The 26,243-nt window shown below is 40.8% G+C and overlaps 1 protein-coding gene across 4 annotated transcripts in view; it reads right to left on the reverse strand.

The window, feature by feature from the left end:
- Positions 1-2,048: 2,048 nt before the first annotated feature.
- Positions 2,049-26,243, reverse strand: part of LOC130369044 (transcriptional regulator QRICH1-like) — a 90,535-nt gene continuing 66,340 nt past the window's right edge. For all 4 annotated transcript variants that reach the window (XM_056573729.1, XM_056573727.1, XM_056573728.1 and 1 more), the window contains exons 6-10: positions 23,286-23,400; positions 23,097-23,205; positions 7,392-7,543; positions 4,150-4,240; positions 2,049-2,301 (exon numbers count right to left, since the gene is read on the reverse strand). In XM_056573729.1, the coding sequence (XP_056429704.1) occupies positions 2,112-2,301; positions 4,150-4,240; positions 7,392-7,543; positions 23,097-23,205; positions 23,286-23,400 (657 nt within the window). In that variant the 3' untranslated portion in view covers positions 2,049-2,111. The remainder of the gene's footprint in view (positions 2,302-4,149; positions 4,241-7,391; positions 7,544-23,096; positions 23,206-23,285; positions 23,401-26,243) is intronic.

Genomic DNA, 26,243 nt, shown 5'->3' on the forward strand with positions numbered 1-26,243 from the left:
TTCGATATAGATTTATATACTTTTCATCTTTTTACCAATTTTATTTTTCATGTAGGTGCATGCATATTTTCACTGGTTTTAATTTGCTTTTACAGATTACATTTTGAGACTCGTCTTGAAAACAACGAGATGCACCAGTCTGTGTAAAATAAAAAAACAAGTCATTATACACTACAGTATGACAATAAGAAAAGAAAGATGAGAGGAACAAAAGTAATAAGGTCTACAAATAAAAGCATCTGTAATGGTCATCAGAAAATGTATCAAACTATATACTACATAAGAATATAAAGAGCAACATGTAACCGAGATAGTAATGATAAAATAGGAATCCTAGGCTACACTAACGGTCGTGAATCAGAATAGGTGACATGCCACTTAACATTCTGTAATAAAAATGTGTGCTGAAAACACATGCACCAAAATTAGTGTGAACTGCAGAGCATATTCCTACTAAAAAGTAGAGCGAGCAGTGCAGCATTTTACGGTTCTTATTTTAGTGCGTAATCTGCACCAAAATGAGTGCCGAAATACTATGTGGTTACATAGTCTTCAGTTGTAAAACAGATTTCTCTGTATAAGATTCTACCATATGGTTTTAGAGATCCTTATAAATATAAGACATTTACAGTTTGTAAAGGATTATACGAGTACGTCAGCAAACCAAGTTACAGTTATTCTAATTCCCTGCAACAGATTGGACATGTTCACTCCCGCACATGCTGAGTCTGCACATCACATGCCTAATATCTTCCTTTGATGGAGTCTGCTCCTTTGAAAAGAAAGATACAAACTTGATAAAGACCAAAAATACTGCTGCATGAAGGTACCTTACACCAATAATACACTTAGGCCAGCCTAGTGATGAAACCTAAACAATAGGTATGGAAACAAATTAAATAGGTTTCTACAGCCAACAAAATACATTCAATTGCAGTTTTTATTTCAAATCAAAATTAGTGCTCAATCTGTATTAAATAACAAAGATACCAGAAATCTAGCATACATCAGATATAACAAACTCATTACCTATTAGTGATTTCCATGTTAAATCTTCTGTGAAAATATACAAATCTCCCTGTAAAAGTGAACTTACTAAAAACACAAGTAATCAAAATTTACATTACAGTCACCACTGAAAGAAATCCAAGTGCCTGGATTGTGTTAAGGCACGGCATGACTGGATTTTTGAGGTAAGGTTGTATAGTTATTTTTTTCTCAGCATGATGTGCAATCCTTCTGTGCAAACACAAATGTAGGTGTTAACCAATAAAGTGTCAAATTTGTAGTGACATTTTACTTAGGCACAAATTACACCCACTACGTCAAACACAAAGGCTGGAAATAATCCAACAGCATTAAAGCTTCCCATGAATGCAGCTTACACTTTCTTCCATAACAGCAAATAATGAACAAAAAAAATAAACAAAACTTCCCATTATATGTAGACATTTTTGTAAATGTCTATAATTCTTGCAAAACCTGAGGATTCCCTTGAAAATTATGTTCCTCAGCATGTAGGCCAGTCATGGAAGCCTTCTCCTTTCATAAAGGAAAAAAACAGTACAATTCCATAATTTCAGCATGTTTCATTCGGAACATGATTATGGTTGCATTGCACTAAACTGATTAATAAATTATACAGATGCTAAGGGCTTGTTACAAACAATGATTTCGTACATACAGTCTTTCATATGGTACATATTTCTTAATCATAAGACTTAAGGTAAGAATTGATCATATATGCATTTGCTTATATGGACACACAAAAAAGCTGAATATTTACATTAGAAAAATCATAAGTAAGTTGGAGTGGACATTTACTCCATATAAGTGATTTCCGCACTGCATATACAATGTTAAATAGTGCTCAATGTAGTGTCAGCATAAACTATATATATAGAAAATTAAAAAAAATTCAGCAAAATGTGCTTTTTGTACATTGCAAACATACCAGACTGTGGTCAGTAAATGCCTTGTAAATTCAAAGCAATAGTTTTTCTGTGGGATAAAGTACACTACAGTAAAAAGTCTACACCTCTTCGTCATGCTTTACAAATAGTTGTATATACAAACAGCTGAAAATACAGATATATAGTACAAGCAAGTGATTAGTATGCAGAAATGCGGGATGAAGCGTGTGCTTCCTGGACCTCTTTAACAAGTAAAATGCGAGTCAGCATTTGCTCCATCACCTCTTCATTTACAGGCTGCCCAGAATACCAGATGGGGCTATTAGGTGCAACTACTGGTTCCGGGACCAAATAGAAGGCATCTGTGGGTCCTCGAGCTCCCTGAGGACTGGGAAAAAACAGTAACTTATCAGAGCCATAAAGTCAAGTTACACAATAAACATCAATATATGTAAAAAAAATTTAAATCAATAGGTTATCAAGTCACGCAAACGTTATTAATAAATAAAATCACAAAATTGTCAAAAGGCATGCATGCACTTTTGACTCTGCCTTCTTCTGCGAAGAGTTTCCACTAGATTTAAGAACACTAATATGGGATTTATAGCAATAAAAGTATTTGCATGTTTAGGCACTGAAGCATCATTTTTTTCCCATTTACAGGCTAGAGGATAGGGAATAAGATATCTGATTGCAGGGGTCCCGCCGCTGGGACCCCTATGTTCTCCATGCAGCCCCTGCCGTTCTGTGCCAGGAGCTGCTCCCGAGACGTGACGCCACACCACACTCCCTCCATTCAGGTCTATGGGAAGGGGTATGAAGGCCGTTGAATAGGGGATAAGATGTCTAAAGGGTGGAATACCCCTTTAGGGTCTATTCACACATACAGTATTCTGTGCAGATTTGATGTGTAGGATTTCAAGCTGTGTTCAGTTTACATTGGAATCTGCAGCAGAAAATCCTGCGCATCAAATCTGCACAGAATACTGTACGTGTGAATAGACCATTAAAAGGGACTTTCAAGCAAGATCAGCTCTGCAAAGACAAGAAAAGGCTGCTATAAGCAGCCAGGACTCACAGCTCATGTTGGGTATCAGCGATCATGTAAAATTCCTGGCATTAACCCTTTAGATCCTGCCATGTACTTTGATGTAAAATAAGTAAAATATACAGTTGACGATCCTTCAGGGGGGCTGATCCGGACCTCTTTGGTGTAATCACGGGGGTTTTAGACGATGGCCGAAGGTCCCTTACCTAATTCAGTGCTGTCAGATCGGCACCCTAAGTATACGGGCTGTATACAGGAAGTCCAGAATTGCTGATTTTTGGTCACTTAACATACCAGCAAAAAATGATCTGGAATTGGTGCTGTCCCATTGACATAAGCGCATGTTCCAGAAATTCTCTGGCATGTTCAATCTTCTGCCAGAATTCAATACCTTGTCTGAAGTTTCATGGAACATGTGAACTGAGTAGGGGAATTCTCACTGATATCAGTGGGAGGCTGCTGCATGTTCAAACCACACAGAATTCCTTGTGGATATTCCAACTGATTATAATGTGAACCAGGCCTTACAGTGCATTTACACATTCAGGTTTTTAGTTGCAATGATTGAATACAAAGCCAGGAACCAATGATAACCTTTGAGGACACATATGAAGGAAAGATAAGACTTCTCTTAAAATGATCTCTGGTTTTGTATTCAATCACTGCAATTAAAAACTTTATCAAGACCTGGGAGATTTATCAAAACCTGTCTAGAGGAGAAGTTGCTGAGTTGCCCATAGCAACCAATCAGTCCTTTACAAAAATTAAAGAAGTGATCTGATTGGTTGCTATGGGTAACTCAGCAACTTTTCCTCTGGACAGGTTTTGATAAATCTCCCCCCTTTTTGTCTCTGACTGCATCATATATTGGATGAGAAAATGCATGGATTTCTTGATTTGTCTAAAATAATCTGAAAATGAGATCTATTTTACATCACATAAAGTAGATTCATTTTCCTCTGTCTTTTAACATGAAAAGAAAAACGTGGCTCAAAAAGGAGGGGAAACATTCACCTGCTTTACTAACGCAAGGGGAGACAGTACACGGTTATACTGTTATTACTGAAGTAATAAAACATGCCACATTTTGTTATGCCACAGTTTCTAAGAAGCTAATTAAAAAGACAACCAATATGACCAAATTGATCATTACTAATCCATTATCTGTAGTTTAAAAAAAAAACTTACCATTTAAAGCGATAGAAGTCATACAATTTTATAGGACACTGTAGTGGGTTATCTGGATTTTCAAGTTGCTCTACGTAGGTTTCTTCTGCAACTGAAAACAAAAGGGAGTTTGAGGTTTATAAATAATAAATCGTGGAATAAAAACAAACAATCTTCCTATATACAATATAGTGGGGGGAGAATAAATAAAAACTGTACAAGTTGTATATCGTAAACTCAGACTAAGCAGTCTAGGAATTAACTAGATTTATAAAAATGGTTCACTCAGTTCACTATTAGTTGGTCTAGTTGTATGCTAAAAATGTGCATAAAAAATTTGTACACTTTGTCACAACCTTTTGATGACATCACCAACACTTTCCAAAGTGTGTTCGAAACAATGGCCCTGATTTACTAAGAGTGGAGTGTAGGTTTTGTTTTTTTTTGCTTTTTTTACCTTTTTTCCTATGGTATTTACTAATTTACTCCACTTTCAGAAACTTTATACATGCTTTAAAGTGTAAGGTTTTCTTCCCAGCAAATTCACATGATTTTCAGAGTGGTTTTCAGAAAGACGAGTGATTTTGGATGAAATGTAGGGAAACATGCCCCTTTTCCCCAAAAAAGCACGCCCATTTTGTAGGATTTTTTATTTTACTCAGTGTTTCTGATTCGGTCGGATTTTTTCTGTCGCACATTCAGAATTTACACAGAATTTAGGGGCACAACCTGATAGAGAGTCGGAATGCTGTTAGTAAATGAGGGCCAATGTGTAAATGGTTGTTTTTGGGTGAGGTTGCCCAAATTGCACCACATATTGGCTCAGGCAGATTATTTATCCACCTCAGTAACTGTACAATATATGTGGATTGAGCTCTCATAACTCTATCCATATGTAATTGGAAAAAAAAGAATATGCACAAAGTTTAGAGAAGGATGAAGATTATCAAAGATTATAAAAAGCTAATGATTTTCACTATGGACTTCATCCTTTAACCCCTTTGTGACCTATCACGGATCTAGTCCATCTTGGTTTCGCTCAGGGTGTATGGAACGGGCACCTAACTAGCTATCTACTGTAGAGATAGCCGTAGGGGGCTTTCCTCTCTTTGCTTCCTGGTCCCGCTTCTGCAATCGATAGACGTAGTAGTGGATAAGTCGACACTTCCATGCATGTGTTGTAGTGGTGCACAAGGTAAAGGTATGCCAGCACTTACCAGTGTTGCTTGATCATAAAAGGTTTTTTGTCTATATTATGGGTACAGAACACATTTTGGCACATCTGCCTTCAAGATATGGCAGACAGCTGAGAAAGGCAGATATGCAGAAACACGTCCTGTACCCATGATATGGACAGTTCAATGGAACTGCATTGATCTGATCTGTCTTAGGAATCTAAGGATTCCTCTTAAAAGTTCCCTAAGGGGACTTAGTGTGTAAAAAAAAAAAAAAAAAAAATATTTAAAGTTCAATTCACCCCCTTTTTCAAATAAAAACATAACAAAAATAAACATCTTCGGTATCATTGAATGCATAATTTTCCGGACTATTAAAACATAACATTTATCCAGTATGGTAAATGGCGTAAAACAGAAAAAGAAAAAATTAAATAAAAGGCAATCAAACAAGTTCAATCAATGCCACAATGGTACCAAAACAAACAACAGATCACGGCAAAAAAATAAGCCATCATTCAAACAGGTATACAGAAAAATAAAAGTTATAGGGGTCAGAAGATGACAATTTTGTGCATACTAATTTAGGTACATAATTTTTTTTAAAGTAGTAAAATAAAATAAAAAAAAGCCCTCATATGGGTCTGTAGGTGGAAAATGTTAAGCATTCGGCTAGGTTCAGACTTTGGAATCTCCGGGCAGAAAATTTCCGCCCGGAGATTCTGAGTTCCGCCTGCGCCGACTGAATAAGTCGGCGCTAGGACCGTGCAGACACTGCAGTCTCCCATAGACTGCAATGTGTTCCGCGAGGAATTCCGCCTGAAGAAAGAGCACCGCCTTTCTTCAGGCGGAAATTTCTAAGCGGATTTACTAAGCGGATTTTCCGCTTCACAAATTCCGAAGTGTGAATTTGTGAACGGAAAACCATTCACTACACTAGACATTTTAGCACGCGGAATTTCTGACGGAAATTTTACGACTGAATTTCTGTCTGAACCTAGCCTTACGCTATTAGAAGACAAGGAGGAAAAAGTGTAAAAATGAAAAATCCCTGTGTTAAGGGGTTAATGCAAAACCACTGCAAAGTCTGCATGCAACACATTAAATCAGAAATGTATCAAAACCTGACCAGAGGTAAAGTTGCCCATAGTAACCAATCAGATCGCTTTCATCAGCTGAATTTACATATTTATTGTCTGCAAGTCCACATCCTAGTGAAGTGGACACTAAGACAATGAATATGTAAATTGAGCTGACGAAACCCTGCCCCCTGCACACGATACACTAAATTCAGCAGAGGATCTTCTGGAAGACATATCCCAGGACCTACTGCACATATTTAAGTAAGTTATCCCTTGTTGGACTCTTTTTCACCCACACTATAACCTAGTGCATTGGACTTAGTGTGGGTGAACAGGCCATATTTTATGTCTCAAAAGACATCCTAAAAGCAACCAACATCTAAAAGTTTTAGGATTTTTATGCTTGGAAAAGGGAAAAAAAATAAGTTTTCTGAGTCATAAAATACACTCAAAAACACTGTGGGCAGGAAGAGTGGTACAGTGGCCCATAGCAACCAGATTGCTTCTTTCACTTCTAAAGAGGCATGTGAAAAATGAAAGAAGTGATCTGATTGGAGCTATGAGCAACTGCACCAGTCTTCCTCTACACAGGTTTTGATAAATTTCCCCGTGTGCACATAACCTCACACAGAAATCTGTGGTAGTAAAAAAAAAAAAATCCTTTACTGTGGTCTTTTTCTATTAAAAAACAAAATCCTCCATTTTTAGAAAATCTAACAGAGCTCAATAGGTAGTCTGCTGCTTAGTGCACAACTACAAAAGTTTCGTAGTGGAGCTTCCCACATGGAATTAAATTCACTGCATTACAGCACTACACTGGGATGTTAGGACTACTCCCTTTCCAATGAAACTAGGGGCAGATTCCAATGGAATAGGAATAGGACCTAAGACTTAAAAAACCTAAAAGCAGAAACATGTTAGTTTCCTTATACACCAATAACTTCCTTTTTGCTGCATGGGACATGGTCAGACTTTAATCATGATCACCAACAATTAGGTTCTTTACCTTTCAGGCCACTCTGAACTTGTCCATAGAGCCGCAAGAAGCGAATTGTACAGTTTTTGTCTTTGCCTATTCCTGGGTTTTTCCTTGTCTGTTTCGTAATCTTGGAAAAAGCCAATTGTGAATGCTGCTCTACAGTTCTTAGAACAAAGTACCTAAGGGAAAGAAGTGATGGAGAGCAAATAAACAAGCAAATCATTAGAAATAATTTCCTTCAAAACAATGTAATACTGTATAGTAGTACAATAGGTTATGAACATCTGCCTAGATAATACATATTCTTACTATCCAATACAGATCTTTGTATTCCTATAACTAATGAAAACTTTCTCTTACAAGATCATAGTCATAGGAAATTTGGAGCATAATTCAGTGCACAAATTTATTATGGAAAAAAAAAAAAACCGCAAGTCTTCATGGAACAACTGCCACTGCTTAGGTTGCTTCACACCACACACATAGACAAATCTGTTTACATGAATAGGGGCAGGCTGGGCCTGGGGACATACAGTGCCTTGCAAAAGTATTCACCTCCTTGACTTTTTTCGTATTTTGGTACATTACAGCCTTAACCCCTTAAGGACTCAGGGTTTATCCGTTTTTGCACATTCGTTTTTTCCTCCTTACCTTTTAAAAATCATAACCCTTTCAATTTTCCACCTAAAAATCCATATTATGGCTTATTTTTTGCGTCGCCAATTCTACTTTGCAGTGACATTAGTCATTTTACCCCAAAATGCACGGCGAAACGGAAAAAAAAAATCATTGTGCGACAAAATCGAAGAAAAAACATCATTTTGTAACTTTTGGGGGCTTCCGTTTCTACGCAGTGCATATTTCGATAAAATTTACACCTTATTATTCTGTAGGTCCATACGGTTAAAATGATACCCTACTTATCTAGATTTGATTTTGTCGCACTTCTGGAAAAAATCATAACTACCTGCAGGAAAATTTATACGTTTAAAAATGTTATCTTCTGACCCCTATAACTTTTTTATTTTTCCACGTAGAGGGCGATATGAGGACTCATTTTTTGCGCCGTGATCTGAAGTTTTTAACGCTATGATTTTTGTTTTGATCGGACTTTTTGATCACTTTTTATAAATTTTTTAATGGTATAAAAAAGTGACCAAAATACGCTTTTTTGGACTTCGGAATTTTTTTGCGCGTACGCCATTGACCGTGCGGTTTCATTATATATATTATTTATAGTTCGGACATTTACGCACGCGGCGATACCACATATGTTTATTTATTTTATTTTTCTTATGGGAAAAGGGGGGGTGATTCAAACTTTTATTAGGGAATGGGTTAAATGACCTTTATTAACACTTTTTTTTAAACTTTTTTTTGCAGTGTTATAGGTCCCATAGGGACCTATAACACTGCACACGCTGATCTCTTACACAGATTACTGGCGTGTATTAACACGCCTGTGATCAGTGTTATCGGCGCTTGACTGCTCCTGCCTGGATCTCAGGCACGGAGCAGTCATTCGTCGATCGGACACCGAGGAGGCAGGTAAGGGCCCTCCCGGTGTCCGGTCAGCTGTTCGGGACGCCGCGATTTCACCGCGGCGGTCCTGAACAGCCCGACTGAGCAGCCGGGTCACTTTCGCTTTAGACCGCCGCTTCTAAAGGGTTAATACCGCACATCGCCGCGATCGGCGATGTGTGGTATTAGCCGCGGGTCCCGGCCGTTGATGAGCGCCGGGACCGACGCGATATGACACGGGATCACGGCGCGATCCCGCTTCATATCGCGGGAGCCGGCGCAGGACGTAAATATACGTCCTGCGTCGTTAAGGGGTTAAATTAAATGTTTTGTTAATCTGAATTTTACGCGATGGATCAGAACACAATAGTCTAAGTTGGTGAAGTGAAATGAGAAAAATATATAAATAAAACTTTGTTTAGAAATAGAAAACTGGCATGTTTATTCACCCCCATAAAAAGCTCTGGTGCAACCAATTACCTTCAGAAGTCACAATTAGTGAAATGATGTCCACCTGTGTGCAATCTAAGTGTCATTACATAGTAACTAGGCATCGACAGATTTTTTTAGGGCCGATACCGATAATCTGTGACCTTTCAGGCAGATAGCCGATAACCCGTACTCTACGCTCTCCTTCTGATGTCATGAGGAGCTCTGCCGATACCCTCCCTACTCATAGCCGTCCTATACTATTAACACGCTGTCCATCTCAAGAACACACTCCCTCTGCTGGAGTTCACCTTCAAGAGACTGCTGTAATTTCCACACTTCCTAGCCCTGAAGCTGCTGCCAACACATTGAAAAATCACCCTGAACTCCAGGCGCTCTTGGCTCTTCTACCAACAAAAATAGACATGTTGTCCCTAGCGTCTGATCTGAAGGAAGCCTGGCGCAAAGATCTTGCCTCTGTCCAACATGATGTCGTCCTGCTACAAACCCGGGAGGCTGAACTGGAGGCCTTCCACACCTCAGTCTCTTCTGAAGTCCAGCAACTCAAGAACACCATTACCTCTCTGTAAACTCAACAATCTCTCATTATTGAGCATATGGACGACCTTGACAACATAAACCAAAAAGGAACAATGGGGGAGATTTATCAAAACCTGTGCAAAGGAAAAGTTGCCCAAAGCAACCAATCAGATCGCTTCTTTCATTTTTCACAGGCCTTCCTAAAAATGAAAGAAGCAAGCTGATTGGTTGCTATGGGCAACTGGGCAAGTTTTCCTCTGCACAGGTTTTGATATATCTCCCCCAATATCCGTATAAAGGGTCTTCCGGAAACTGTTCCTCCACAAGACCTCCCTGTTGCTCTCCAAACACTCTTTAATGACATCCTTAGAAGACCTCCAGACACTACCCTGGAATCGGCACATAGGGCCTTGAAAGCTAAGAACCCTGACCCGTCCAAACCGAGAAACGTGATATGTCAGGTCCACCATTTTCTACTGAAAGGACAAAATGTGCAATGCGAGACAACTGCAACACCTCCACTTTTGTGGAACGGAGATTCACTTATTTCCCAACCTCTCCTTGCCTACTCTCCGCCTAAGAGCCATACTGAAACCGCTTCTATCCGTCCTTCATAATGCCAAAATTCTGTATCGCTGGGGCTACCCCTTCTCACTGATGGCTAGACAAGGATCCACTACAGCTACTCTTCTCTGCCCAGATGACCTGAAAGACTTCCTGATGACGTTCAAACTACCTTCAGTTTCATTGCCAGATTGGGAACTGTTATTTACTCCAGCAGCCCTGCTACACCGCAAACTGCCTGATTGATGTGCGAAATGGCTCCGATCACATCTGTTTGGACCCTTATGGCCACCTTCTTTAGCCCCTGTGCATCTGCTCGCTTGTGGCTGCCCTTTTTTTTTTTCTTTTATCTTGTCCTCTCCTCTCAAACTTTTCCCTTCTCTTCCCTCTATAGGTTTGACTGTTCTCCTCGAGATTGGCTTCGGTGGACGGAGGCGCAGGTGGGACTCCAACGAGGGGGTGAGTTACTCCATTACCACATTTTTAGCCATGGCAGCTGACATAACTGTAGTGACCCTAAATGTTAAGGGGTTTAACATCCCTGAGAAACATCCTGTCTCTATTGTAGATGCATTTTAACCTCTTCAGGACGCAGGGCGTATGGATACGCCCTGCATTCCGAGTCCTTAAGGACGCAGGGCGTATCCATACGCCCGTGGGAATTCCGGTCCCCACCGCTAGCCGGTTGGGGACCGGAGCCGGATGCCTGCTGAAATCGTTCAGCAGGCATCCCGGCATATCGCCCAGGGGGGTCATTATGTCCCCCCCATGTCAGCGATGGTCGCAGATCGCTGGACAATTCAGCCCAGCGATCTGCAGTGATTCCGGGTCAATCGAGTCTCCAGTGACCCGGAATTACTGGCTGATCGGGGACAATTCAGCCCAGCGATCTGCAGTGATTCCGGGTCAATCGAGTCTCCAGTGACCCGGAATTACTGGCTGTTCGGGGCCGTCAGAGACGGCCCCGAACAGCCATAGCCAGCAGGGGTGAGGTGGCACTGGTGCCACTTCACGATCGCCCTAATTCGTCGGCCGGTTTACCGGCCGACCAATCAGGCACCTGCTGCGGGTGTCACTCCCGCAACCGGCTCCGCCCCTCTTACGGAGGACGTGAGCGGGTGCGGGAAGTTGACCCCGGCAGCTGGGGACCCCGATCCCCGGCATCCCTGTTGGGATCGGGGCCCCAGGAGCGGCGGTGGCGGCGAGGGACTGACCTGTGTGCGGCGGCGTGGAGCAGCAGTTGGAGGTGATTGACAGCCTCCTGCTGTTGCTTAGCAACAGCTCCCAGCATGCAAAAAGGGCATGCTGGGAGCTGTAGTTATGCAACAGCAGGAGGCAGACCACCACAACTCCCAGCATTCCCGTATGGACATGCTGGGAGCTGTAGTTTTGCAACAGCTGGAGGCACATTTTTTCTATGGAAAAGTGTACCTTCATCTGTTGTATAACTACAACTCCCAGCATGCCCGTTGGCTGTCGGTGACTGCTGAGAGTTGTAGTTTTGCAACAGCTGAAGGCACACTGGTTTTAGTTTTTACCTAACTCAGTGTTTCACAACCGGTGTGCCTCCAGCTGTTTCAAACTACAACTCCCAGCATGCACCGTTCATGCTGGGAGTTGTAGTTTTGCAACAGCTGGAGGCACACCTCAGTGATCAATAACCAGTGTGCCAACAGCTGTTGCAAAACTAAAACTCTCAGCATGTACAGTCTGTCAGCCCATGCTGGGAGTTGTAGTTTTGCAACAGGTGGATGTTCCCCCCCCTCCCCAATGTGAACGTACAGGGTACACACTCACATGGGCAGAGGTTTACAGTAAGTAAAAAAGTAAAAAACACTACATATACTCATACCCCTACACAGCCCACTTCTCCTCCCCAATAAAAATGAAAAACGTCTGGTACGCCACAGTTTCCAAAACGGAGCCTCCAGCTGTTGCAAAACAACTACTCCCAGTATTACCAGACAGCCACTGACTGTCTAGGCATGCTGGGAGTTTTACAACAGCTGGAGGCACCCTGTTTGGGAATCACTGGTGTAGAATACCCCTATGTCCACCCCTATGCAAGTCCCTAATTTAGGCCTCAAATGCGCATGGCGCTCTCACTTTGGAGCCCTGTCGTATTTCAAGGCAACAGTTTAGAGCCACATATGGGGTATCGCCGTACCCGGGAGAAATTGTGTTACAAATTTTGGGGGGTATTTTCTGCTTTTACCCTTTTTAAAAATGTAAAATTTTTGGGAAAACAAGCATTTTAGGTAAAAACATTTTTTAAATTTTTTTTTTACATATGCAAAAGTCGTGAAACACCTGTGGGGTATAAAGGTTCACTTAACCCCTTGTTACGTTCCCCGAGGGGTCTAGTTTCCAAAATAGTATTCCATGTGTTTTTTTTTTTTTTTTTTGTCCTGGCACCATAGGCGCTTCCTAAATGCGACATGCCCCCAGAGCAAAATTTGCTTCCAAAAAGCCAAATGTGACTACTCCTCTTCTGAGACCTGTAGTGCCCCAGCAGAGCACTTTCCACCCCCATATGGGGTGTTTTCTGAATCGGGAGAAATTGGGCTTCAAATTTTGGGGGGTATTTTCTGCTATTACCCTTTTTAAAAATGTAAAAAATTTTTTTTTTTTTACATTTGCAAAAGTCATGACACACCTGTGGGGTATTAAGGCTCACTTTATCCCATGTTAAATTCCCCGAGGGGTCTAGTTTCCAAAATGGTATGCCATGTGTTTTTTTTTTTTTTCTTTGCTGTTTTGACACCCTAGGGGCTTCCTAAAGGTGACATGCCCCCCAAAAACCATTTCAGAAAAATGTTCTCTTCAAAATCCCCTTGTCGCTCCTTCCCTTCTGAGCCCTTTACTGCGCCCGCCGAACACTTTACATAGACATATGAGGTATGTCTGTACTCAAGAGAAATTGGGCTACAAATACAAGTAAAAATTCGCCTTTTACCACTTGCAAAAATTCAAAAATTGGGTCTACAAGAACATGCGAGTGTAAAAAAATTAAGATTTTGAATTTTCTCCTTCACTTTGCTGTTATTCCTGTGAAACACCTAAAGGGTTAAAACACTGACGGAATGTAATTTTGAATACTTTGGGGTGTGTAGTTTTTATAATGGGGTAATTTATGGGGTATTTCTAATATGAAGACCCTTCAAATCCACTTCAAACCTGAACTGGTCCCTGAAAAATATCGAAAATTGCTGCTGAACTTTGCAGCCCTCTGGTGTCTTCCAAAAGTAAAAACTCATAAATTTTATGATGCAAACATAAAGTAGACATATTGTATATGTGAACATAAAAAAATTATTTTGAATATCCATTTTCCTTACAAGCAGAGAGCTTCAAAGTTAGAAAAATGCAAAAATTTTCTTTTTTTTTCATCAAATTTTGGAATTTTTCACCAAGAAAGGATGCAAGTTACCATAAAATTTTACCACTATGCTAAAGTAGAATATGTCACGAAAAAACAATCTCGGAATCAGAATGATAAGTAAAAGCATTCCAGAGTTATTAATGTTTAAAGTAACAGTGGTAAGAATTGCAAAAAACGGCCAAGTCCTTAAGGTGAAAAAGGGCTAAGTCCTTAAGGGGTTAAAGAAGGCCACACACCAACGTTTACCAATAGGTATTACCCGACCTGGATCCACAGTACCAACCCAGATGCTAGAACTAAGTTTCCTTGGCATTTCACAAATCCCTTCCCATTAAAATCTTAGATATGTTCATTGACCCTAACGCCCGATATATGTCTTCGCCAACTACGAATCAGCCGGCCACAAAATCACAGTGGCGTCCATCTATGCCCCTAACAGAGAACAAGTATCCTTTCTTATTGATACCCTAGAAGCTCTTTTTTTCTTTTGCAACTGGCCAAGTCATTCTTTGTGGTGACTTTATTACTCCATTGTGCCCCCCCTGGTTGACACATCCTCGGGCCTCTCACTTCTCTCCCATTGTAAACTGAGCACTCTACGGAAAAAGCTTCACTCATACGAATAGAGTGACTCCTGGCGTGCTTTTCACCCACATGGAGGGGACTACACCCTTTTCCCACGCCATCACCTCCTACCTTCAGTTACCGATCCACTATAGGATCCATCACCTTTTCAGATCACGCCCCTGTCACTCACATTCAAGCTTCCCGCTTTTGCTAAGCCCCATTCTACCTGGAAACTTAATGAGACTCTCCTTTTGGACTCTCTTTGTCTCCAGGAACTGAAATCGACTATCTCCAACTTCCAATCTGACCACAGCTTGGATGAGTCCTCGCCACTCACAAAGTGGGAGGCTCTGAAGTGTGTCCTCAGTGGTGTTCTAATGAACCATGGGTCTCGGCTAAAGCAGGAAAACTCTGCCAAATGGTCTTCCCTCCAACTGCAACTACATAACTTAGAGACCAAGCACAAACAATCCCAACAGGAACAAGTACTAAGAGACATAATCAAAATCAGTCAGGAACTGGTAGCGTTAATTAACCAAAAACATTCTATTGTCAATTCTATCGTCAATTGACAGGGAAAGTTTATGAATGGGGTAACAAATCAGGGAGACTACTGGCCAAAGCACTTAGGGAGAAAAAGTCCTCCCTTTTTGATCCTGCTACTCAGACCCTCTCCAGATCTATATCACATCTTACTCCTGATATCCTTGAAGCCTTAAGACGGTACTACTCTGATCTCTACAACCTACCCACCCCCGACTACACAAAACATCTCTCACCCCTCCCTACAACAATATATAGCCTCTACAGCCCTTCCTGCATCACCCCCAGATGCGATCGCCTCTCTGGAGACCCAGGTCACTTCGGAAGAGATTCGTGCGACCATCTACTCCCTACCTAAAGGGAAGAGCCCTGGCCCTGACGTCTACACCGCCAAGTTTTACAAGCTCCTCCAAAATCAACTGCTACCTCCTCTTCTCCCAGCCTTGAATTCAATCTTTGATGCATCACCCCCCTCCTATGCCTTTCTGCGCACCTTTGTCACAGTGATACCCAAGGAAGGGAAAGATCCAGGCTTGTGCTCGAACTACCGCCCGATCTCTCTCCTAAATATGGACGCAAAAATTTTCGCCAAGTTGATTGCAAATAGACTGACGTCTCATGGATTCCCTAGTCCACAACAATCAAGTTGGCTTCATGCGAAGTAGAGAAGCCAGAGACCATACTCTCCGGCCTTCTCGATCGTGCATTATGCTTGCAGACGTAATATTCCAATTTTATTGCTCTCTCTAGATGCTAAGAAAGCCTTTGATCGTGTGGACTGGGGTTTTCTTGCTGCTACTCTCTCCCAGATTGGTTTGGGTGCTGTGATGAAGGCGCGTATAATGGCGCTCTACTCCCAACCCGAAGCTCGTGTAAATGGCCAATTGTCTTCCCCATTTACTATATGCAATGGTACGAGGCATGGTTGCCCTCTGTACTGTGTATGGAGCACCTCCTCATAGCAATCAGACAGAATCCGGATATCAAAGGATTCCTGTCATAGGGAACCCGGATTTCCCCTCTGCCATGACTACGCCCACCTTTTTGGGTGTTTCTAAAACAGATCGGGCATTCTTCTCTAGATTTCTATCCCCATCAGGGTTAAAACTGCTCAAAGAACTCATTGAACCCTCCCATACGACCATTTCACACATTTTTAATTACTCTCAACTTCGATATTACTAACTCGCGAACAGGGACCCCCTAGACCTTCACTGCTCACCCACCTGATTTGAGAAACTTTGTCTTTCCAATTCACAAGTGGAAAGACCGGTGAGTCATATCTATGCTCTCCTTCTTGACACTTTCAAAGATGACCCAACACCATTTCGTCTTGAGTGGGAAAAATAATTGGACAGAGTGTTTTTGAATGGGGAGTGGAGAACTGCTGTAAGTCTTTGTCACAAAACAACCATCTCCTGTAGAGCCCAGGAAACAAACTACAAAATCCTGAACAGATGGTACCGAGTACCTACCCTCTTGTCCAAATTCTATCCGGGCCTCTCTGATGCCTGTTGGAGGTGTGAAGAACCTGGTGGGTCCATAATCCATATCTGGCTTCGATGTCCGTTGCTGGCCCCATTCTGGACCCAGATCCTAGACTTCATACAAAAACTCACAACCGTGTGCTTGGATAGAGATCCCACTGTTTGGCTCCCATCCATTATCCCCCCTCCCTCCCAAAAGGTCAAACATGTCTTCTTAGATTTATGCTATTAGCAAACAGATCACTCATCCCCCGACTCTGGAAGTCCACGTCCCCTCCCTCCTTCAACTCCTGGCTCCAAGAGCTTACCCATCTACACAGAATGGAGGAACTGATCGTGGATTCCAAACACCAGTTGGACAGACATTTTGGAGTGTGGAACCCTTGGACGACCTTCCTCCACTCCAATGAATATAGAACCCTACACACTGCGCCATAACTATTCTATTCGCCTACATCCTTACCTTTCTCAGGCATGTCCCCCACATTAGCTACCAATGTCACTGCCGCGTGGAGCCCGCCTGTGGAGCCCGAGTTCAGTCTCTACTGCTCGATGTTATCCTTGTACTTTCTCCATGTTTCTTTCCACCCTTTTCTTCCTCTCTTTTTCTTCTCATCTTATCCTTTCTTCTTCCCTACCCCCATCCTCACCCCTATTCCCCCTTGGATACAGACTACTCTGTGGTCGTTGACTCCCCTGTATTGTGCATTTCCTGACCACTTATCGGGAGTACCTTTATCATCATATTGTCGAATTGACCCCTGTCACTTACACTTGTTACATGTATTGATGTCTGCTTGTACTGAGGATTTATTGCTTTAATGTATTTTTCTGTTTCCCAAAAGATATTACACTTATTATTTTGGTATTCCTGTCTTATTGCAAAACTTTCGCAAACCTTACTTAAAAAAAAAAAAAATTCTTCAAACAATCCATGTTAATTCCAGGTTGTGAGGCACCAAAATACAAAAAAAGTCAAGGGGGTTGAATACTTTTGCAAGGCACTGTATGCCCCTAAGCCAGTCCACCAGTAGAAGTTTAGGGCTACAGCTGGCAATTTTTGGGATTATCGAGCCTACAAAGGAAGAGGGGATTACCCGGGGAATGAAGATACATGTCTCAGAACCCCAAGTGAGCATGGCTTTCAGCTTTGTGTGCACCTTTAAGGAGCACACATAGTTGAAAGGAACGCAGCAGACAGCAGGGAACTTCAGGTGCAAGCAGTGTGCTTTTGGTGCAGGCAGCATGATACAGACAGAAAAGGGCTACAGGAGGGAGGAGTTTCAGAGTACAATAAAGGAGCTGCAGGTGGGCCTGATAATAAATAGAAACACGGGGGGACAAAGTCAACTGCGATTGACTGAATATAACTTTAATCACTTATATTGCCTTAAAGGGGTATTCCAGGCAAAAACTTTTTTTTTATATATCAAATGGCTCCGGAAAGCTAAACAGATTTGTAAATTACTTCTATTAAAAAATCTTAATCCTTACAATAGTTATTAGCTTCTGAAGTTGAGTTGCTGTTTTCTGTCTAACTGCGTTCTGATGACTCACGTCCCGGGAACTGTCCAGCTCCTATGGGGATATTCTCCCATCATGCACAGCTCCCGTGATGTGACCATCATTGAGCAGTTAGACAGAAAACTTCAGAAGCTAATAACTATTGGAAGGATTAAGATTTTTTAATAGAAGTAATTTACAAATCTGTTTAACTTTCCGGAGCCAGTTGATAAATAAAAAAAAGTTTTTGCCTGGAATACCCCTTTAAGAACCTGTATAGAGCTGGTATCTACCATTATATGGTCGCTGTATGAAGGAATATTGGTCTTCGTAAGGGTACGTTCACATGTATGCAGATTTGATGCACAGGATTTTCTGCTGCAGATTTCAATGTAAACTAAATGAGTGAGCACAGCTTCTAATTGGCAGTTACAAATTCTGCGCATCAAATCTGCGCAGGATCCTGTACGTGTGAACATAACCCTATATACCCTAAGAGGATTTTTTTTCTGCAGCAGGGTGGTGGTAATATGTGGTTGTGGTGTAGCGGTATTGTTGTCCCTTTTATACTGGTATTATTGATCATATTGGTCTCAGTACACAGTTTCCTCCTTTATATACATGTATTCTTTAGAGGTATACAGTATTATCACAGAAAATTGTCTTATATATGTTAACGCATACATGGCGCCTGCCAGAGCGTGGGCCAGCCAGGGGCTTCACTAGGCATTAGGCATAAGGGCTGATTCAAGCAAGATGGAGGAGGTTGTTTTCAAGTAAACACAAAAAACACACATCTAGACCTGATGTGGCTGCTGATGGAAACTTAAATTTAGCAGTTCTCTGGAGGAGTGTTAGGCTGGACACACAGATAGTATCTTAAAAGCAAGATAAAAGGTTACTTCTAGATTGCCCAAGTTGCATGTTAGGGCAATACATTATGTTGTATCTTGGTAGCAAGATACAAACGACTAAAACAGAGAAGTCCTCAAGTGTGCCTAGTATTGTGATTGGTAATAAAAGTTAAACGGAAGTGATGTTCTAAATCAAGTATTGTCTTCCACTAAAAGGTTAGCATACAAAAGCAATAAATAACATTATAAAGGGCGTACCACAGGGCCATTGAGGCAGATGATCGTGTAGAGATAACAACAGAGATGTAACAAAATATTCAGAATGAAAGTTGGTAGTGCATGTATAATGGGCAATGGCCTAAAGGAACATTTCTATAAGAAATGCTAATAAAGAATAGATAAATATAATAAAAAATGGGAATTGCTCATCAAACTACATGCCTATAATAAAGTGTTAGAAAAAACTACTTAGAAATTATGTGACTCCTAAAAACATACCAAAATGTGCATAATCAGGTGCACGTAAGTATTATTGACAGGTAGAGATGAGGCTGAGGGGAGCCAATTCACAGGGTCCCTCCTGGTGCAAAGTGATAAAAAGTCAGACCTAATCCTGCATAACTCAGTCCTAGCCATCTGAGCAATATAATATCCACTGCATTTCTTATTCACCACAATAAGGATCCCCAAGCCTCACATTTGCAGCCATTCAAAGCATCAAAAACAGTTGGAGGGGGCAACTATACTGCCCACATGTCTAGGGCTGAGTCACGCAAGATCTATAAATTTGACAGTCTTTAACCTAGGAGTCTCAATGCAGGTTTAGATTTAATTCACACTGACATAGGTAATATTCCAAACTTACACAATACACATCCACACTAAGCTAACAGAAACAAATCAGTCAGTAAACTTCCATTTCTATGTGTAAAAGCATTAAATATAAGAACACTGAACATTCAATTACAATCGATGTTCGGTAAAATTTATTTTTCTATTGTCCCCAACCTGCCTAATCCAATAAAAAACACTAACTTGCCTCCCTCTGCTCCTTCGTAGCTCGGGTATCTGGATGCCCTGTCTCTTATCGGTCTCCACAAAAAGTGTCACAGCTTTGCTCAACCAACCACTGGCCGCAGTGATGTCCTGCTTTGGCCAGTGATTGGTAAGTGGCACTATCAGTTGCAACGGCTGTAGCTCTATAGCTCAGGGTCCTTCAAAACCTACACGCTCCAGCACTGCAGGGCAGACCCCTCTATCATTACTGTATATGTCCCTTTCCCAGCTCACTAAGCATCTAGAGTCATGCTGCTTTGTGTGTGTGCGTACTGACTGCACATTCTCTTGCCAAACGCTTGCTGCACTGCTGTCTCCTTCCCTCCATAAGTCAACTTGTAGGTGCGGCACAGCGGTGTTACTCAACATAACTTACATACAACATCCATTGTTAGTGCTGTGCAGTGCACCATTCATGGTCTTCTTGACAAAAATATGAGGACTTCCTAGTTCCGTCACTCAGTGCTAATAGGACCAGATACATAGTTTTATACAGCTGCCTTAGTGTCCACCAGACCGAGCCTTGTGCAAACTTAAAGTACATAAAGTCTATGCCTGTGACAAATCATATAATCACTGTACAGTGCACACTCCTGAGGGTTCAGATTTGCCATTCAGAAGCATAGAAAAGATAGGTCAGAATGTCTCACCCAGCTTTTCCAGACTCCTAAATGGCATACCTGCTTATACCTGGACACACGTTGCAGGAGCAGGTAAGATTGGATACATATGTTGTGGGAGCGGGCAGGAGTGGAAATTTATCAGGAGCAGGATGGAAAAACAAAAACAGTCCTGCACAGGGCTCTAGTGCATAACCAGCGAAAAGATAGAGAGAAAAAATGCAGCTCGGCTCGCCACTCAGTGTAGATGATTCTTCAGAGGCAGATGAGCTCCAATGTAGTGAAGGGGGGCACGGATCACAAAGCAGGCCGCATCCCAAGCAATCAGTGGTAAAAAAAAAATTAAAAAAAAAAAAAAAAAAATTGGCAGCCAGCTCTCCCAAAATAATCTATAGTTAAAACTTAATTTTTAATTGGTATGCATTAAAACAGAACAATGCATACCAATTAAAAATTAAGTTTTAACTCTATAGATTATTTTGGGAGAGCTGGATGCAAGTTTCTCTCTTTTTTAACCGCTAGTGCATAACACCAAAATTAAATTCCATCCAAAAGGTTTATGGACATAAGGTGCTAAGTACAGGATACAATCTACTGCATTTTTCCTTTCACAGCAACCATGTGAACTTTGATTATTTGATACAGTGCTTTTAATCTTAACCAATTATATCTATACCTACAGTACTATTTTGGAAACCACTCAAGTGACTACATCTTTATAGACTTGTTCATTTTGTAATAGAGGTATCTTAGTTTCTAAACAATTATTTTTACTCCTGAACCATATAACTATTTTAAAGGTAGACTTTGAGCATTTATATGTCTTTTTAGTATTCTGAATATTTTGTGTGTTATATCTACACTATGCTCTACCTCAGCTACCACAAGGGCCCTGTGGTACGCATTGTGTACAATATCTTTTATCTATATAATAAATGTTGTATTGCTTTTGTATGCTAACCTTATAGTTTGTAAAGTTGAAGAAAAAATAAAATAAAAAAAATAAAAACAAGAGTTCATTAAAGGGGAATTCCAGGCCAAAACGTTTTTTAATATATCAACTGGCTCCAGAAAGTTAAACAGATTTGTAAATTACTTCTATTAAAAAATCTTAATCCTTCCAATAGTTATTAGCTTCTGAAGTTGAGTTGTTGTTTTCTGTGTAACTGCTCAATGATTATGTCACGTCCCGGGAGCTGTGCAGTTCCTATGGGGATATTCTCTCATCATGCACAGCTCCCGGGACGTGACATCATCATTGAGCAGTTAGACAGAAAACTTCAGAAGCTAATAACTATTGGAAGGATTAAGATTAAGAGTAATTTACAAATCTGTTTAACTTTCCGGAGCCAGTTGATATGTAAAAAAAAGTTTTTGCCTGGAATACCCCTTTAAGTTCAACATACACCCTATTGTGTTGGTCCAGAAGAAGGCACAAACTCCCCATGAGGCTGATGCCAACTGCCCCATGAAAGAGTAAAAATTTCCTTCAGACTCCAATATGGTGATCAGAATAAATCCCTGGATCAACATTCCATCACCATAAATCTACTAGCCATAACCTGTATTATATTTAGCCCCAAAAACATCCAGGCCCCCTTTGAACTTGTTTATTGAGTCAGACATCACTACACCATCATGTGGCAGAGAGTTCCAGTCTCACTGCTCTTACAGTAAAGAATCCCCACCTGTGATTATGGCAAAACCTTCTTTCAACTAGATGTAGAGGATGCCCTCTTGTAGGCCTAGGTATAAAAAGATCACTAGAAAGGTCTCTGTACTGTCCGTTCATATATTTGTACACTTTGATCAAATCGCTACTAACAAGTAGTCTTGGTACTGTTATCCACATATACCATTAATTATCACCCTTACTTTGTCACCCTCTTCTGCACCCTCTCCAGTTTAGCCATGTCCTCCTATGCAGGTTCCCAAAATTGGAAACAATACTCTATACAGAGGCAAAACCATGTTCTTGTCATGAACCTCTATTCCACTCTTGATACATCCCATGATTGTGTTAGCCTTGAAAGTAGCTGCCTTTTAGTGGAGGACAATACTTTATTTATAACATCACTTCCTTTACATTTAATATTCAGAATAATCAGAATGCTCGGCACACTTGAGGACTGCTCTTTTTTTAGTCTTTCACTCATACGTTATTGCACACATTAGTATTGGTGCAGTTTTCAATTAACCTCAGTGCATCCTAGTCATTGTGAACTGCACTTATCCTATATTTTAAGATATAGAAGACACAAAAAGATAAACCTACCCTGGTTCCTCTTCAGCTCTTGGTCTGACATCTGGTCTCTGCTCTGCTCAGCATTACTAATTCCTGCTTCTTAGACATGCCATCTTTGCAGAAGCTGGCCACTCAGCCAGCCAGTTCAGTGGTGGAAGAGTGGTCAGCTACTGCTGCGATAGCTCATTTGGTAGCATCTGGAAGTAGCACGATGAGTAGGGAACTGGATAATAGACTGAAAGCTATGGCGGTCTAGGGGCAGAGTATGACTTTTTTTTTATCTTTACAATAATCCCCCACCATATATAACAAAAAATTAAATATAATAGTGTGAAGCAAACTGTGCATTTCACTACAAAAATACAAATGGCAATTGAAACTGGTGGTATACTATCCAAAAAAAATCCCTTTGTGCACTTACTTGGTGTTGAAATACATTAAAGTAAAAAGTAGGGTAGTGGGGGAATGGGCACCCAACTGTTTACAGTCCCACAACATTTCTTCGGAAATGCAGCTGGATATTACGTAACCTGTGGAGAAAAATATTTATATATCACTAAAGTATTTAGTTATATACTAATAAAGAAAACAAGCTTAAAAATAAACATACCAAATGGATTCACCCTTGGGCAATATCCCTTTAACACTTCATGAAGTTTTTCCAGAAACTTTGAATAATAAAGATCGGCAAATATGTTATCAATCCTGTTGTTGTCAAACATATGCTGGAAGCAAAAATAAATAAATAAAGGACACTTCTAGCTTTAAAGACCATCTTGAGAAAATTTACAATGCATTTGTTAAGTCTTCAGATCCCTTCACTTCACATGTAAGTTAAAATAAAAAATGTTCCCCATCATTCTTCCTCAATACCCATAATGACAAACTGAAAACAGAACGTTAGACATCTCTGCCAATTTATGGAAAAGGAAAAGCTAACATACAGTGGGGAAAAAAAGTATTTAGTCAGCCACCAATTGTGCAAGTTCTCCCACTTAAAAAGATGAGAGGCCTGTAATTTTCATCATAGGTATACCTCAACTATGAGAGACATAATGAGAAAAAATTATCCATAAAATCACATTGTCTGATTTTTAAAGAATTTATTTGCAAATTATGGTGGAAAATAAGTATTTGGTCAATAACAAAAGTTCATCTCAATACTTTGTTACATACCCTTTGTTGGCAATGACAGAGGTCAAACTTTTTCTGTAAGTCTTCACAAGGTTTTCACACACTGTTGCTGGTATTTTGGCCCATTCCTCCATGCAGATCTCCTCTAGAGCAGTGATGTTTTGGGGCTGTCGCTGGGCAACATGGACGTTCAACTCCCTCCAAAGGTTTTCTATGGGGTTGAGATCTGGAAACTGGCTAGGCCACTCCAGGACCTTGAAATGCTTCTTACGAAGCCACTCCCTCGATGCCCGGGCGGTGTTTTGGATCCTTGTCATGCTGAAAGACCCAGGCATGTTTCATCTTCAATGCCCTTACTAATGGAAGGAGGTTTTCACTCAAAATCTCACTATACATGGCCCCATTCATGCTTTCCTTTACACGGATCAGTCGTCCTGGTCTCTTTGCAGAAAAACAGACCCAAAGTATGATGTTTCCACCCTCATGCTTCACATTAGGTATGGTGTTCTTTGGATGCAATTCGGCATTCTTTCTCCAAACACGAGAGTTGAGTTTTTACAAAAAAATTCTACTTTGGTTTCATCTGACCATATGACATTCTCCCAATACTCTTCTGGATCATCCAATTGCTCTCTAGCAAACTGCTTGATTTGAGTCCCTAGCGGCATAGTGTGTTACTGATGGTAGCCTTTGTTCCTTTGATCCCAGCTCTCTGCAGGTCATTCACTAGGTCCCCCAGTGTGGTTCTAGGATTTTTGCTCACAGTTTTTGTGATCATTTTGACACCACGGTGTGAGATTTTGTGTGGAGCCCCAGATCGAGGGAGATTATCACTGGTCTTGTATGTCTTCCATTTTCTAATAATTGCTCCTACAGTTGATTTCTTCACACCAAATTGCTTGGCTATAGCAGATTCAGTCTTCCCAGCCTGGTGCAGGTGTACAATTTTGTTTCTGGTGTCCTTCCACAGCTCTTTGGTCTTGGCCATAGTGGAGTTTCGAGTGGGACTGTTTGAGGTTGTAGACCGGTGTCTTTTATACTAACAAGTTCAAACAGGTGCCATTAATACAGATAATGAGTGGAGGACAGAGGAGACTCTTGAAGTTACAGGTCTATGAGAGAGCCAGAAATCTTGCTTTTTTTTTTTTTTTTTTTTTTTTTTTTTTAGGTCACCAAATACTTATTTTCCACCATTATTTGCAAATAAATTCTTTAAAAACCAGACAATGTGATTTTATGGATTTTTCCCATTATGTCTCTCATAGTTGAGACATACCAATGATGAAAATGACAGGCCTCATCTTTTTAAGTGGGAGAACTTGCACAATTGGTGGCTGACTAAATACTTTTTTCCCCCCACTTTATTGCATTGACCTATGTATTGAGACCCTTTACTCAGTACTTAGTTGAAGCAAACTGGTATTCCAGACACATTCAATTAGGTTTAAGTCAGGACTCTGTGAATGTCCTTGAGTGACCCAGACAGAGTTATCCTTAAGTCACTTCTGTGTTGTCTTGGCCATGTGCTTGGGGTCATTGTCTTGCTGGAAGAAGAACCTTCTGCCCAGTCTGAAGTTACTCATAAGAAAAGGAGTATGCTTAAAATCATCCTCTTCTGACCCCTTCATAGCTCTAATTTTTAATAAGGGGATGTATGAGTGTTTATTTTTACACCGTGACTTATGATCTGTAGTTTTTAATTGATACCATTTTGTTTTGATGGGACTGATTGCTTTTTATTCATTTCTCTAGTATATAAAGTGACCAAAAATTTGCAATACTGGACTTTGGCATAGGCATAAATAAACAATCACTGTGCGATTTCATTAATTTAATATTTGATAGTTTGGACATTTCCACATACAGCGAAGAACTATAGGAAAGGATCAGCGCGAGTATTTTACTGGCTTAGGGTCCCCCACTATCAACTTTGATCATGGAATCTAAAAGGGTAAATAGCCTCGCATCAGAGTGTAATATATAAGTTATACACTCTTCCCTCCCTGAATAAATTACTCACTCAGAGGGTCCTGTTATATAATCCCAGTATACAGGCTATTTTACAACAAAGAGGGCTCTAGACTCCTAAAGGGTTCATTTTTGGAGGGGAAGGGGAGTAGGACTTGCAGCTTTCAGTGTGTACACAGTAAAGAGAAGGCATGATCCTGTGCTGATAACACCAATGTCCATGATTAACCCACTCGCGTGTCGCGTGGTGCCTGCTCCAGGAATCTCTCCAGTTAACACAGAGGTTAGTTCACAACATACATGACAATAAGAATAGCACAGCAGTAATGTAAAGAAGTGAGACACATGAGCAGTTCCATGCACAGTATACACCGTTTATGTACAGTAAATCCCTGCTTATCACACACACTGTACTAGAAGTAAAGGGAAAGCCTATGTAACACAGTCACAGAGTTAAATCGGGTAC

This window comes from Hyla sarda, chromosome 4 (assembly GCF_029499605.1).
Source record: "Hyla sarda isolate aHylSar1 chromosome 4, aHylSar1.hap1, whole genome shotgun sequence".
NCBI classification, from domain to species: domain Eukaryota; kingdom Metazoa; phylum Chordata; class Amphibia; order Anura; family Hylidae; genus Hyla; species Hyla sarda.